This window comes from Lissotriton helveticus, chromosome 1_1, assembly GCF_964261635.1.
Source record: "Lissotriton helveticus chromosome 1_1, aLisHel1.1, whole genome shotgun sequence".
Classification (NCBI taxonomy): Eukaryota; Metazoa; Chordata; class Amphibia; order Caudata; family Salamandridae; genus Lissotriton; species Lissotriton helveticus.
Window position 1 is genome coordinate 1,997,856,544 of NC_136057.1, and position 17,083 is coordinate 1,997,873,626.

General features: G+C 43.5%; 1 protein-coding gene across 1 annotated transcript in view; it reads left to right on the top strand.

Annotated features, from left to right (window-relative positions):
* Window positions 1–777: 777 nt before the first annotated feature.
* The window catches only part of SLC71A1 (solute carrier family 71 member 1), a 294,743-nt gene continuing 278,437 nt past the window's right edge, over window positions 778–17,083 (top strand). Inside the window, exon 1 of the mRNA XM_078644426.1 lies at window positions 778–1,005. Within this exon, the coding sequence (XP_078500552.1) occupies window positions 925–1,005 (81 nt within the window). The 5' untranslated portion in view covers window positions 778–924. The remainder of the gene's footprint in view (window positions 1,006–17,083) is intronic.

The following is a 17,083-nucleotide window of genomic DNA, read 5'->3' on the forward strand; positions in this document are numbered from 1 at the left end:
TAGTTTTATTCATTTATTTACTTACTTTACTCGTGGCTGTCGTTTGACCGACTCCACTACCCCCACCCTGCACCTACCCCGCCCGCCGGACTCCCACTGCGAGCCGCCACTAGGCATATGTAGTACACTTAACTAGGGTCTTGAAAGTAAATTAAGTATGCAAATTGGGTATGAGCCACTGTCACAATACATTTGGGAAAGAGCACAAGCACTTTAGCATTGTTAGCTGTGGTAAAGTGCTCAGAGTCTTAAGGCCAGCAAAAATGAAGTCTGCAAAAACAGGTGGTCTGAAGGCAAAAGGTTCAAGGGGAGGGGCACCAAGGATGGCTGGTCTAAAAACTAGGTTTATAAATAACTACAGGAATGGGGGCGTGAGATGACGTACCAAGAATACAAATACTAAACTAAAAACATATATATAATTTATGCGAAAAAAATCATTCTAATGGACGTAAAGTTTGAGTAAGAGAGCTAAATTATCCCGAGTTGAAGTCACCCACTTTTACTATTTAAGCCCTCGCTCCTTCGAGAGCAAATCTTGGGGTGGTGAAAAGGCAGTACAAAAGGCTCCAGTTCCTCGGTGCGCTTTCAGTCAGCTGGTCCTAAGTAGATGGAGGCTGAGGGCAGAGGCTGCTTTTGTGATTGTCACGTTTATTTCTGGGACGCCTTCTTTCCAGCCAGGACGAAAATGCGGCGCACAACCGGGAAAGACCTGTTTCCAAAGCACACATCGCCAAAGGCGCCGGGCCGTCAGAATACAGCACGCGTCACTTCCTCGCCAGGGTCACGTGACCACAACAGCAGCAAGTTTGCCGACGCTGCGAGTTGACGTCGGTCGGTGCCTGGGACTCCGGGTTCAAGATGGCGGCGACGAGTGAATGAGCTGCGGGTGGCGGCGAGGGGGGTGGGGCGGAGGATGGTACAATGACCCAGGGCAAGAAGAAGAAGCGTGGCAACCGCAGCGTCATGCTGGCGAAGAAAATCATCATCAAAGACGGGGGCACGGTCAGTACGGGGATGAAAGAAATGGCACTGTCGTTCATGGTGGGTGGGTGGATGTCTGGGAATGAAACGGGGATAATTAGCACTGACCTGGTGAGAAGGATGGGAGCAAAGAAGGTTGACCTGAAACTTCTTACCTCTTTCCCTCTCTCCGAAGTGATCAAGTCATCTGAGCTTCCCGCCGTTGTTAGAGCCGGCAGCTGTTGATCGAAACCAGCTGTCAAAGTACTGATGTTGTAGTGGTGTGTCCATTCCAGGGCTGTGTTCTTACCCTGTAAAATAGCGTTTGCACTTTTGAGTCCAATGGCTGATTTACAGTGTAATAAACGGAACAGTTCTGATTACATTGAATCGGTCCTGCCTCAAAGTGCTCGGTAAAAGAGCTGTATTCTTATAACATATGCTACAGCGTTCAGCATAGCAGATATGCTTAGTGATGCATCACTGGATACATTGACAGCACTCTGTGCCTGCCTTTAACACTGATGGTGCTTGTATGTAGCTCGCTTTTAGCTGTTCCAGCTGTTAAACGCTTTGTGCGTGCATATCGGGCCTACAACGAGAGCATGCACCTTTAACAGCTGGCATTCCACCATGGACTGGCTATAAGGCTATTAGAACTTTCCATCCGACTAGTGGGGGCCGAATGTTCTAAGTTAAAAGGGTGGAAACAAACTAACAAGTGGCTTGTTGGAGCAGAAGGTTTATACCAACCCAATGGTCCAGAGCCAGTCCATTGTCTTAAATGGCGCACTCAACATTGTAGTGGTGTATTATACCTTATATAGCAGTTTGTACATGTAATGCACATTAATGCAGGTGGGAGTACCGAAGATGGATTTCTATGCATTTTTTCATCGCTTAGTGCATGTATGGGCTTGCTCTGTAAAGAAAGCTCTCAGGTTTACCAGTTCTGTGTGTATTATATAGGCCAAGTTTTTTCTTTGTACTTTGTGGTTTATAGTCCATGTTATAAAATCATGAGAAGTTTGAGTACAAAGAAAAATCCTAAACTGGATGAGCTTCTCACTTATGGAACTGGGACCCTCTGATGCAGAGTGTATGCGATGTACTCTTATTAATATACACAGAGTGCATGGTCTGCGAACGTGTTTGTTTATAACACTGTACAGTTATGAATACACTTCTATTGCGGCACATCTATGTAGGATGCATAGGTTACACTTGGCCAAATCTTAATTGGGTACAGAACGTCTTTGAATATATATATATATATATATATATATAAAACACAGTTTACGATGCTGTCTGTAAGATGATGTACAGTATAAAAGAAAAGGACTGAACTCTAATTAACATGCTGTGCTTTGTAATACATTGTGTGTGAGTGTGTGTATATATATATATATATATATATATATATATATATAATTGTACCAAAGGAAGGATTCAAATAGGGGCCCAGTTTCCCTCGTATATGCTATGTAGTTTGTAAGGACTACGTTACGCAGCATTTTTGGGTGCCTTATGCTCCTTGATATTCTGTAGCATTTTCTGCTACTTATCCGTTTTAACCTAGCAGATTTGGAAACGGTTTAATCATTAATCTTTTTGACATCTGGGCTTCCTTTTCTAATTGACTTTTAATATAATTTCCTTTTCATTTCTTATCTGGTACAATGGAGAAGAAAACAAGTTTAATATTGATAAATTCTGCGTTGCTTGGCTTACTGATACTGTCTTCCTACTATTTTCGTGGCTGTCTGTATCTGCCTGTTCTATTTCCACTGTGGACAATAGTAGATGGCCTGTTAGGTGTTCCTAACTTTATGGTGGCATACATTGCTTTTACTTTCGCTTAGGACAATCCTGAAAGTTGTGTATTGTTTTTCTTTTTGCTCAAAATATTTTTACTATTGGTTTACAAAATAATAGAGACATCTATTATGTTGAGAATTACTTAAGACTTTAAAGTCTGGTTCGGAGAAGGTCCCTTGACTTCATTATCATAACGGTATGTACAGTACTAAATAAAGATACTGACTACACTGTAAATAGTTCAATTGTTTTATTACGTATATGCTGTATAATACACACACACTACATCTCCAAAAGCCTGGCCTACATTTTTAACATGTTTGAGTGTGATCTGTAGCAGTGCACAGTGCCTAGTATATTGACTGCATTGTTTAGTGCCCCGCAGCATGCTACTCTCGGATAATTAGCAACTGCTATAATACATTTCAGTTTTAAGCACCAATAATGATGAGTACTAAGGATCTGCCCAGTAATGCACATTATGTGGCAAGTGCACATGCTTAGTACACGTGCTGTGATCCGCATAGTATACTGTGCTGTATAAAACACAGTTTACGATGCTGTCTGTAAGATGATGTACAGTATAAAAGAAAAGGACTGAACTCTAATTAACATGCTGTGCTTTGTAATACATTGTACAATGTGAGCCACAAGCTTGCGTCATAAAACTCTATGTTCTGAATACGTAGACGATGATTTTGTACACACAGTTACACCACACAATACATATGGGCAGCATGCTAATACGGTGTACGTTTGTGAGACCATGACCCATCTTCGGTAACACCCCACCGTGCTGACTATATCAGTCTGTCTCTTTAAGGGACTTCAGAGCCGGATGCGTTTGGTTGTCTTTGTACTCTGTAGCCCTGCCTACATGTGCGTACATGTGCGTTACGTTGTATTATGCTGTATGGCACTAGATATATGTAGTACATTAAACTTTACTACAGGAAGTGTGCAATTCTAGTTTGAACCTACGTTTGCTCGTCTCTGCAATACGTTGTGCTCTGCATTACTCCATTCAACGCTGAATAGATTGCTTGTAAACTGAATAGTGCTGAATATGTAATTCTCTCGGCGAGGAGTATAATGTTGGGTACATGGGGTTCCTGGGATTCTTACTACGCAGTGCAGTGCTACCAGTAGTATCTTTAACATGATATATTATATAAAGTTTAATCTAAAATTAACTTTACTGGGCTGAATAAACGGCTCCCTTTGCAGTGCGCTGTACAGCGCCGAGTACCTGTGAGTTGCAAACACTGGAACTAGAGGTGGGTTATCTTCTGGGTGTCAGACATCGTACTTGAGCTACTACAGCGTGTTCGAATCCAACTTTCACGAGATAGGCGCATGTGAGTCGTATCATTTCAAGATCGGCACGTGCTGTCACACAACTTATGATACATTGTTTTTTAATATCTTCTTTATGACTCTCAGTGCCGTAGTGTATCCAGGAATGGCTTTAAGCCGTGGCTGTCCATAATTATATGTGGTAGTAGCTTGGTTCTAGGGTGACAGACTGCTTTGTCATCATCCTACTTTTTAACATCTCCTCTCGGTGTTCTGTGGACCAAGTTGCTGTGACTCTTGAAGTGCGTGTGCTCTTTTTTTTTTTTCTTGCGTTTTTTTCTTGTTTCTTTCTCTGGTATTGAATATCGAAACCATGGAAGTTGTAAATACGGTTAAGATTAACCTTCAAGGGAATTCCATACAGCCATTAGAGGTGTAATTAAAGTAGTTGGAGTGTGAATATAATTTTATGGCAACCGTTGCTTCGGAAATACGAAGGGAGTTCTTAGTAGCAGCTTTTGATAACCAGACTTTTTCATGCTGCAAGCAGGAGATAACAAGTATTTACAATGCAATAGGTCTCGCATTATTAAAGTCTGAGCTACTGGCATTGCTAAATAATGCAGCACCAATAGCTCAAATTTAATAATGCGAGACCTATTGCATTGCAAATGCTTGTTTGAGAATGCGTGTTATATAACTTGGATTCTCAAAGTATGGCCCGGGGGTCACTTTTAGCCCTACTGACCTTAATATGTGGCGCCACTTTGAACAGCAGCACTGGGCTGCTGTTTACTTGACGGAGCGCTAAAATTACCTAGCAGCACTAAGATGTTCATCCTTCCGAGGTCGATAAACTGAGCGCAATTCTTCATCTATAAAAACAAGCGGTCGTAAACACGCACTTTTCTACTTATAGTCGTTGCTTACGAGAACCAAGGCTGGCAGTAACGGCGCCTCGTTTACTGTCAGACTTGCTTGTCGTAAGCAAGGACTACAAGTACAAAGTGCTTATTTACGCACAACTTCCAGGTGTTCAAAACACATAAATAAAAGGTGTTGTCATTTACAATGCCAATAGCTCAAACTCTCGCAAATGCGAGACCTATTGCATAGCAAATGCTTTTACACTTATTCCTACTGCTCTCTTTCCTTCTCACAAACTGACGCTGACATTTCTGTTTGACTATTGGGTCACGTGCATCTGGAGCCAAACCTGCAGCATGTCCTGGAGAATCCTGAATTGTCCATTGGATGTGCAGACTGTCCATTTCCTGTGTAGAATGTCCATTCCCAGTGCAGCCTGGCCATTCTCTGTGCAGACTGTCCATTATGTCCTAGAGAAGCATGGACTGTCCATTCCCAGTGCAGCCTGTCCATTCCTAGTGCTGCCTGTTCATTCCCTGTGCAGACTGGCCATTACGTCCTAGAGAAACATGGACTGTCCATTCCCTCTGCAGACTGTCCGTTCCCAGGGCAGCCTGTCCATTCCCTGTGTAGAATGTCCATTCCCAGTGCAGCCTGTCCATTATGTCCTAGAGAAACATGGACTGTCCACTCCCTGTGCAGCCTGTCCACTCCCTGTGCAGCCTGTCCATTCCCTGTGCAGACTGTCCATTATGTCCTAGAGAAGCATGGACTGTCCATTCCCTGTGTAGAATGTCCATTCCCAGTGCAGCCTGTCCATTCCCTATACAGACTGTCCATTATGTCCTAGTGAAGCTTGGACTGTCCATTCCCTGTGTAGAATGTCCATTCCCAGTGCAGCCTGTCCACTTCTTTTGGACTGTCCATTCCCTGTGCAGACTGTCCATTCCCTGTGTAGACTGGCCATTACGTCCTAGAGAAACATGGACTGTCCATTCCCTATGCAGACTGTGCATTATGTTCTAGAGAAGCATGGACTGTCCATTCCCTGTGCAGCCTATCCATTCCCTGTGCAGACTGTCCATTCCCAGTACACACTGTCCATTATGTCCTAGAGAAGCACGGACTGTCCATTCCCTGTGCAGCCTGTCCATTTCCAGTGCAGCCTGTCCATTTCCAGTGCAGCCTGTCCATTTCCAGTGCAGCCTGTCCATTCCCTGTGCAGCCTGTCCATTCCCTGTGCAGCCTGTCCATTCCATGTGTAGAATGTCCATTCCCAGTGCAGCCTGTCCACTTCTTTTGTACTGTCCATTATGTCCTAGAGAAGCATGGACTGTCCATTCCCTGTGCAGACTGTCCATTCCCTGTGTAGACTGGCCATTACGTCCTAGAGAAACATGGACTGTCCATTCCCTATGCAGACTGTGCATTATGTTCTAGAGAAGCATGGACTGTCCATTCCCTGTGCAGCCTATCCATTCCCTGTGCAGACTGTCCATTCCCAGTACACACTGTCCATTATGTCCTAGAGAAGCATGGACTGTCCATTCCCTGTGCAGCCTGTCCATTCCCTGTGCAGCCTGTCCATTCCCTGTGCAGACTGTCCATTATGTCCTAGAGAAGCATGTACTGTCCATTCCCTGTGCAGAATGTCCATTTCCAGGGCAGCCTATTCATTCCATGTGCACAGGGAATGGACAGGCAGCACTAGGAATGGACATTCTACACAGGGAATTGACAGACTGCACAGGGAATGGACACACTGCACAGGAAATGGACAGTCCATGCTTCTCTAGGACATAATGAACAGTCTGCACAGGGAATGGTCAATCTGCACTGGGAATGGACAATCTGCACTGGGAATGGACATTCTACACAGGGAATGGACAGGCTGCACTGGGAATAGACAGTCTGCACAGGGAATGGACAGTCCATGCTTCTCTAGGACATAATGGACAGTCTGCAAAGGGAATGGACAGTCTGCACAGGGAATGGACAGTCCATGCTTCTCTAGGACTTAATGGACAGTCTGCACAGGGAATGGACAGGCAGCACTGGGAATGGATAGTCTGCACGGGAATGGACAGTCCATGCTTCTCTAGGACATAATGGACAGTCTGCACAGGGAATGGACAGTCCATGCTTCTCTAGGACATAATGGACAGTCTGCACAGGGAATGGACAGGCTGCACTGGGAATGGACAGTCTGCACAGGAATGGACATTCCATGCTTCTCTAGGACATAATGGATTTGAAAAGCACATGGTTAAACGTTATCGGTGTGTCCCCGTGCTGACCGTGGGAGCTCGGAAGAAAGATCATTACAGCTAATAAGGGGATGAAAAGACCTATCTTAATATTGGATTGAGTTACAAAACAGCCATGTTTATGGCTTTGTAGCTTTTTATATAGCTATGTGGGGCACTGAAACGCTTGCCTACACATGTAGTATGCTACATCATATAGGGTGTGTGGTTGGAAGGATGTTGTCTTTGTTTTGATCTTACGTGGGAAGTGTTTCCATGTCGTAGGTGATCACTGAGGTGCGGTTATCATGTCCTGGGACGCAGCACGTAGCAGTCTGATGGATGATGAAGTGTAAAAGACAGACGGGCAGTTTTATGGTTTCAGTATGCTAGTAGTTTTGAACCGCTCTGCTGGTCACTTTTTTATGATCTTGTTTATGATCTTGATACTGCGTTTGTTGTCCAATCTGAGATTTGCGTATAGTTGTGGTCCTGAGCTGACCTGGTTGGAGGGAAAGAGAAGTGGAGAGATCTGTTTGGATGGACATTTTTTTAATTTCGTATTATCGTCCAATATGAGTGTCTACGTAAATTGTATGGAAGTGGTCAGATTATGTAGAGATTTGGGACCTGCAGTGAGTGAACTATATTAAAGTCCTCCAAAATCGTCATGTAATTTGTGACAGACCTCTTCAATGATTCCATGCCTTTTAATTTGGTGATGTTTTGCTGTACAGTACTGGTGATGGACAACCCTTATAGCAGATATTTCTTACATAAATTTAATAGGTATATGTTACAATTTATTGTAACCGCTGTAAATTGTGTTTTAAGTATTATTGTGGGCCATAACTCTTTTTATAAATGGAAGTACATAGCTATGTTTAAGGCCACAGCGAGCCGTGGGTCTGCTATTTTTGGTTACATGCATAGTGAAAGCAGTTCGCTGTTTTAGTTGTTTGCAATTCGTGGGCTGTATTCTGAGGATTATGCTTGTGTGCACAACTATTTTCTTGGAGTACACACGCTACGCTCTATGATATTACACATCAGAGTGCTTGAGCCTTACAGTATACAAAGTAAGTCTGTTGGTACTCTAATATAACTTGTTTTTCTAATCTATAATCTGAGCATTTTGCTCGTATTGGGCTGTACAGCACAGCCATAGGCTGTCCTTTATATAGTGCTTAGTGAAACTGCTTTATAACAGAAAATAGATCGCTGTAGGTTGAGGAATAAACCCACAGTTTTCAGCAGTACCCTGTGCACCATTGAATATTTGCCTTATGCTATGTAATCTTTTCCATCACTAAGTGACCTGACAAGTATTCCTACACAAATCTTTCTTATTATGAGCATAGCGCTAGGAATTGTATCTCTCCTCCCACAACTTTTTCCTTGCCCACAGAAAGTAGATTTACTTTGTAAATAACTGTACTTAACCCCTTCGCAGCTAGGCCTTTCCCCCCCGTGCACATTTTTTTGGGGATCTATTTGGGGTAGTTCGCGCTTAGACCCCTGTAACTTTTTGACCACATAAGGTATCCACGCCAAATTGGAATCCTTTTCTTCCAATATCACGGGGATTGTAAAGGTATCCAGGGATTGTGGATTCCCCTGGTGGGGACCCAGAAATTAGCCAAAATACTGTTACATTTTATTTTTTGGGGGAAAAATGGGAAAAAATGCTGCAAATGAAAGCGTCTTATTTTTTCCCTGCAAATGGTATCCATAAAGGGTTTGTGGGGCTGAAATCACAATTTTACCAGCTTTTAGGGAATGCCAGACTTTTGTCAGAAAACCAACATTTTTTACACCGTTTTGGCGTTTTATTTTTGCTATTTTTTTGTGCTTTCAACCTTCTTCCAGTTAATGGTAGAAATGGGTATGAAAGCAAAAATGTATCCTGGAAAGCTATACATTTTAGAAAAGTAGACCAAAAATCTGAATTCAGCAAGGGGTCATTTGTGTAGATCCTTTAAGGTTTCTTTATAGAAATGAACTGTTAAATATAGGAAAAATTGAAAATTAGTTGAAAAAAACAGCCGTTTGTGCCAATGTTTTCACCTGTAACTAATTCTGATTGCGACAGCTGTTTGAAAGCAATATACTGTTTCATCCGCTGGACCTTTCTGGTTGTGGGAAAATATAGGACTTGTAGGTTCACCAAGAACCCAATGAACCCAGAGCCAATAACTGAGCAGCGTCTTGCAATGGTTTTTCATTATGTAAAGGGTATATCGCAATTAATTTGGAAAAATACATACATGGAAAAATCGGTATGAAAGACACCTATGTATTTCTGAAATTGGAACAAAATATAGAGTTTAGAAACAGTAGATATTTGCACATTTCTGAAATTGTGAGTACCCATGCTAGCATGAGAATTATAGGTAATTTTTCAAAATGACTTCATTTTTACATATTGTCTTTGCAAGGCAGAAATGCATCGAAAATCGATGGGTAATAACAGTTGCTTAACAATTCTGTGTTACCCTAAGTCTCCCGATTAAAAATGGTACCTCACTTGTGTGGGTAGGCCTAGTGCCCATGACAGGAAACAGCCCAAAAACGCAAAGTAGACGCACCACATTTGCACAGTGAAAATTTACCCTTTTTTTGCAAAGTGCCAAGCTGTAGATTTTGAACCCTAGCTCTGCCAGCACCTAGGGAAACCTTGCAATCCAATACATTTTTGAAAACTAGACACCCAGAGGAATCCAAGATGGGGTAACTTGACTGGCTCTCAGCAGATTCTGTTACCCAGAATCCCTTGCAAACCTAAACATTTGTAAAAAGAAAAAAAAACACATTTTCCTCACATTTCTGTGGTGAAAAGTTCTGGAATCTGCATGGATCCACAAAATTCCGCCCACCACGCTTTCTTCAAAGTCTTCAGAGAAAAATGGTACCTCACTCGTGTGGGTGGGTCAAGTACCCACGACAGGCAAGTACCCAAAACCAATTGAGGCTACATCAAAATGACCTATCACAAAACAACCTGGTTTTGCAAGGGGGGGGTCCCATGAGTTTTTGGCCCTGGGCTCGGCGGCCATCTAGGGAAACCTACTAAAGCCACACATTTCTGAAAACTAGATACCCGTGGGAGTCATTTTACTTGGGAGACTGAGGGGGACGCTGTGGGGTAGGACATTTTTGCCGGCACGGTGAATCCTCCCAAAAATATGTGGAAAATTAATTTTTTTCACCTAAATTTGAGGTTTCCACGGCATTCTGGGTAGGTAAACATTGGAGATCCACGCAAGCCATACCTCATTGGACTCCCCAGGGTGTTTCAGAAATGTGTGGGTTTGGTAGGCTTCCCTAGATGGCGGCGAGCCCGGGGCCAAAACCAGGTAGTAGTATTATAGGTAATTTTGAAGTCTCCACAGTACAATGTGGGCCACTTCCTGTTGTAGCCACTATGCCTAACCACCATTTTTATCGGGAGACCCAGGGGAACGCTGGGTGGTAGGAAATTTGTGGATCCACACGGATTCCAAAACTTCCCCACACAGAAATTTGAGAAATAATTGTTTTTTTTCCAGCTAAATTTGAGGTTTGCAGGGGATTCTGGGTAGGAAAATGTTGGGGAACCCAGGCAAGCCATACCTCACTGGACTTCCCCGGTTGTCTAGTTTTCAGAAATGTGTGTGTTTGGGAGGTTTCCCTACTTGAGCCACCCACGTGAGTGAGGTACCATTTTTATCAGGAGACCTGGGAGGAATGCTGGGTGGTAAGAAAATTGTGTTTTTTCTGACAACAGAATATTATGACACAGTAATGCAAGGCAAATGCGTGACTATGGTCACATTTTGAAGTTTGCATGGCATTGTGAGTAAAAAAAAAAACTTGTTGGGATCCATGAGAGGTACACCACCCAACACTTCCCATTTAAAAAAAAAAAAACTTTACAGAAATGCCTAAAGTTGGCAAATTTTCCCCAGAGACAGACTACACCTTAGCACAGAAAGACAAATTACTACCTATCCACCTGTTCCTCAAGTACACACACATACTGGTTGGATTTGGCACGAGGGAGAGTGAAAGGTTAAAAATTTATATTTTATTAACGAGATTTCACTAAAAGGAAATAAACGGTTAATAATTAAAAGGTTAAAAATCTGAACCAATGACTCTCAGCTCGTGAGCTGTAAAGCCACGATCAGGCACCAACCACTTTACAGACCATTCACACACACTTTCACACCACCAGCTGCGGCCCCAGCACATTACAACACTCACATCCACAGACAACTTGGAAACAACGTACACCCTGGCAGAAAGAAACAGAACAGACAAATATTCCTTCAAAATGAACAATTCCTTAAGTACTCACACATACTGGTTGTATTTGACACGAGGGTGAGTGAAGGATCAGAGCGTAAAATTCTATTAGCAAGAGATTTCACAAAAAGGAAATGCACTGATAAAAACCTGAACCAATGACTCACAGCTCGTGAGCTGTAAAGCCACGGCAAGGCACCAACCTCTTTACAGGCCATTCACACACCTTTCATATGTGAAACACAAGGACATTCACACCGCTAGCCGCGGGCCCAGCACATTACAATATTCACATCAACAGACCGCGCCATTCAAGGGTCCATCACTTTCATACTCCCACATGACTGAAACAGCTATCACACCAGCTGGTGGATCGACATAGTCTCTGCAGTGGCGTTTGACAAGCAGAGTGTGTAATGACCAGCAGCAATTCACTACCCACACTCTGCCAGCCAAATGCCATCCCACCCTCCGTTCCAGCCAAGCGCCAGTCCACGCACACTGCCAGCAAAGCGCCAGCCCACGCACACTGCCAGCCAAGCGCCAGCCCACACAACGCCAGCCAAGTGCCAGCCCGAGCACACTGCCAGCCCACGCACATTGCCAGACCACGCACACTGCCAGTCAAGCGCCAGTCCGCGCTCACGTCATTAATGATTTTTAACAAGAAAGAAAACACAAACCAATTGCAACTAGATACAAAACTAGAACTACAAAAACAGCAGTAACTGAATACATCATTCTATTGCCAAACGTGAAACTGAACAACAACTATATAAAACCATACAGACCAGTCAGTACACTATTAGACTCACGGTTGCTCCCAAAAACTCTTGAGTGTGAAACAACCTGAAACATGTGGAAACACACACAGCCTAGGATTTGAAGGACAATCTGCCCAGTGCATACTACTCTCCTTCTGCATACCTCTTCGCAAGCAGATTCTAAATCTCTTACAGGGTTTTTTTTTGGGGGGGGGGGGCCTTTGAGAATGTAATCAGGAAAGTGGCGATCTTTCGATCTAGCCACATCCTCCACCACTCCAACTCCAGGAACACTTGCCTGATCCACTACAACAAGGCTGCTTATCACAGACTCCTGGAACTGAACAAAAGTCATCTTTGACGCAGGAGAACACTCCTTGAACTCAACAAAAGCAATAAAAGTGCTAAGTTGAAGAGATGGATGGCCAACTCCTCACACCAAATGTAAGCCATACGAACAGCTGTGTAAGGTTCCAACCTACTATATCGATACCACCCATGTGCTTATTGTAGTCTACAATGCACACAGGTTTGCTTACTTCAGCAACCTAACCCCAAACAGTCAGAGGTGAAGTACTCTCATCATGAATGGTAGCATGTACACATCCCCACTGTCCACAAATTTCACAGCTAGCAGTTCCTCACTATGCAAGGCACTGCACTGTCCCCTCCAAAGCCTTTTGCAAACATGCTCTTTTGGGTAACCTTTACGGTTAGAGGAGATTGTGCCACAAGCAAAAGTGTCCACTTTGAACAGTTCCTTAAACAATTGCACAGAAGTGTAGAAGTTATCAAGGTACAAATGGTGACCTGTGTTAAACAGTCCTCTAGCAAGATCCCACGCACTTTTCTCTGAAATTCAAAAATTGAACAGACAACCAGGGGGTCAGTAGTGGAATCCCTACCAGTGTACACTCTGAAATTATAGACATATCCTGTCTTACTCTCAGACAACATATACATCTTAATTCCATAACGTGCCCTCTTGCTAGGAATGTACTGCTTAAAAAACAAACTGCTCTTGAACAGGACCAAAGACTCATCACCAGCTATCTCTTACCTTGGAGTATAGATCTCTGAAAATCGATCTACAAAGTAATCAAGAACAGGCCGAATCTTTAAAAAAAAAAGATGGTCACAGTCAAGGTGATCTCGTGGCAACTCCAAAGCATTATCAACAAAATGCAGCATCCGAAGCAAAAGTAAATACTGATCACGACTCATAATTGCAAGAAATATGTCTGTTGCCATCGAGGGACTAGTAGACTAATATGAAGCCAGGGACGGCTTCCTTATCAAGCCCATCAAAAATGTCCAACCTAAAAACTTCATCTCATCCAGATTTGTGGGAGTCCGCCGGGTAGCTCTAGAGTGGGGTCTAAGTTTGACACTGTTGTCCCTCAAAAACTGTTCAGCACACAGATTAGTATGCTCAACAATCTCAGCCAAAAATACATCATCCATGAACAACTGAAAAAACTGTGTAGGCAAAAAAAATTCACAATCCACTCTACACCCTGCGTTACAACTAAAGGCAGGCAACACAGCCAGTGTTTGGATCAACCCAAAGTCCAGCACTTCCAGTAGGAAGCATTCCAGCCTCCGGTTGCAATCCCGATGTCTCTTGCTGCACCGTCAACACATCCGTGTTCCCCTCTAAAACAGGCACTTCATCCACACTGAGAGTAGCTTCATCATCAGATGATTCCTCGCGGACAGAAAACTCACTGCCAGAGTCTTGCACTCCCTCCTCTCCCTCAGACGAACTGTCAGTCTCATAATTCTGCTCAGATGAAGATTTAAAAAACATACCAACCACCTGCTGAGCAGTAATTCTATGGCTAGCCATAATCCTTACTAATAAAGATAACTTGTCAAACAAGTCAACAACAACAAACACTTTGTAAAATAAGTAATAAACAAAATGCGTCTTTATCACAAAGACCTATATACTCCAAAACAATACCACTCACTTGACCGAAGCAGCTAGACTCACCACCACCTACTCTGCACGGACATAGTAAGGATCAACAATATCCCACAAAAAAAAAGGAATTTACATGTAAGACAACGCAAAACACATCACAAAGAATTTCATGCTCAAAGCACTAACTAAATATGCTGCCATTATGACACCACTTACAAAAAAATTCATTCATTCATGTCAATAATACTCATTTGGAGTAAATACAACAAAAATGTTTTTCTTACCAAAAAAATGCAACTACGCAAAACTGCAGAACAACCACTGCCGAAATCGCAAACAAGAATCAAAAGATTTACACAAATAAAAAGGAGAAAAAAAACATTACAATCACATATGCAAATAATGCACCAGTCCACACACAATCCACCAGCCAAGCTAAGGGGTAGGTGGGCCTAAAAGTATAAATAAAATATTCACCCCCGTAAAAGGGGAGCAACCCTAGCCCTTGAGGCCACTCCCCAACATAAAATTGTACTTCCAGTACACATTTCTTTAAGTACACGCACATTTCCAGACAGGCCGGCTCTCTCCTTGAGCACAGGGATGTAAACACCATATACGTCATAATGACAACATTTGGAAGAAAGAAAGAGAGACGTTTAAAAATAAATAAATCAGAGGAATTTATTTTACTTGCATTGATTTGGAAGCAATTTTAGGGAGCAGACAGCAAAAATAAAGCTGTATGTAGTTGACAAAATTGTGAGTCACCCTGCTGAGACAGGTGTGTTGCGACGTATAACATGGGTAGTAATGGAAGTGCACGCATATATTCTTCAAGCACTAAAACACCCTTTGGCAATGCGGCCTGTATACATAGGGGTACTATCTAGCACTGTTAGTGTGATAAAAAAGTTTGAGGGGGTACTCTAAAAAGGTATGGGAAAAGAAGTGTAACTAGGAATATTTTATTAGAGGCAGTGCCTTAGTAATACGAAACACACGTGTATATGATTATAATACCTTCATCAGCTTCATCCCAATTATTTTCTGGGAGAAAAATGAAAGTACTCCTGAGGCCGAGCTTACATCCCCCCCCCCCCCCACCCTCCCCTCCCCAAAAAATAACAGTGGGGAGCCTCGGGCAATTGTCAATGGGTCAAGGGTGCAGCGGGTTGAAAAAGTTTGGGAATTAATGATCTAGTGGCAGATGGGCCTAAAACATACTGCTAATCTGCCACCCCAAAGAGGGTAGAAATGGCCACAATCATCCTCCCATAAAGAAGAGCGACCCTTGTCCAAGGGGCCATACAAAAAAAATCAGCTGATCTGCCCCTCAGCGGGGCAGAAAAGGCCAAATTAATACTCCCCAAAGGGGGCCACTCCGCACAAATCAATCCCTGGTGGTCTAGTGCGCCCAAATGTTTTTTTATTTCTTTTTTTAAAGGCGTAATCTGTCCCCCTGGGGGGCAGACACAGCCAAAAGGATTCCCCTCAAAGGGTAGTCACCCTTGCCCAAGGGGCCACTCCCCACAAATAAATCACTGGTGGCCTAGTGGCCATACACAAAGAGGGCATGACCGGCCAAATTAATGCTTCCCAAAGGCCACTTCTCACAAACAAATCCCAGGTGGTCTATTGGGACCAATTTTATAAAAACATGGCGTTATCTGCCCCCCTTTGGGGGCAGACACAGCCACAAACATTGCCCCAAAGAAGAGAGGCTCTCGCCCAAATTGTCACTCCCCACAAATAAATCCCTTGTGGTCTAGTGGGCCCTGTATAAAAAAAAATGGCGAGATCTGCCCCCAGCCCCCTCCCCCCCCCCCCCCCCCCCCACGGAGGCAGATAGCCAAAAACATTGCCCCCAAAGTGAAGCTACCCTTGCCCAAGGGGCCACTCCCCACAAAGTAGTCCCTGGTGGTCCTATGGGCCACTTAAAAAAAGAATATTGCTAAATCTGACCTCGAAGGGTGGCAGACAAAGCCAAAAAACATTGCCCCCAAAAGGGGAGCGACCCTTGCCTAAGGGGCCGCTCCCCCCAAACAGTAAATGACATTTCAATAAAAAAAAAAAAAAGATTTTCCTGGTGTCTAGTGGGCATTCCTGCGGCATGATCGCACAATCGTGCAGCAGGAATGCACAAAAGAGGCCTCGGGGAAGGAAAACCATTTCTTATCCCCCTGATGCCTCTTTTATTTAAATCCCCCCCCCCTCCCCCAAGGAGAAACTCACCTCCTCTCTTCTCGAAGCGCTGGAAGCAAATGGCTTCCAGTGCTTTGAGAATCCACTGGCGTCAGCGCGAGAGGTGCGCTGACATCATTAGATGACGTGGAGGGGAGGCGAGGGGAGGCAGGGGAAGGCTTCCCCGTTGGGGGCTCCTTAAAGGGCGGCCCATGGGGGAGAGCCAGTCCTCCTCCCCGAACCCCCCCCCCCTAAGACAACTGGGAGCCGTCCGAAGCACATGCCCACTGTGACGTTGGACTGCTCCAGTCAACAAATTAACAGGGAGAGCCAAGCCAGAGCTAAGCCAAGGGTCTAGCTTGGATCTTACAAGACCCGAACCCTAACTATATCGGCTATATAAATCCTACAATAAACATCACATAAAATATGGTTCTTATCAAAATTCAAAAAAGTGTATTTCTCGAACATGTGGAAGCTTTGACATTAATAAGGCACATTATAGCACTTCACTGAGAATTATTTATAAAAAGTGATAGTTTTGTACAACTGGTAGTGTGAACTCGCATATTTGAAAGTGCTTTCATACGTGATAATATAGAAAAAGGTTGTAATGAAATGGAGTATTTGCTTAAGATCACACAATTTTAAGCTGGAACCAGTGATTTATCCAGGTTTTCAGGTTTCATTTTGTACAAGTCATCCAAGAAATATGTCTCAATTTGTCTTTC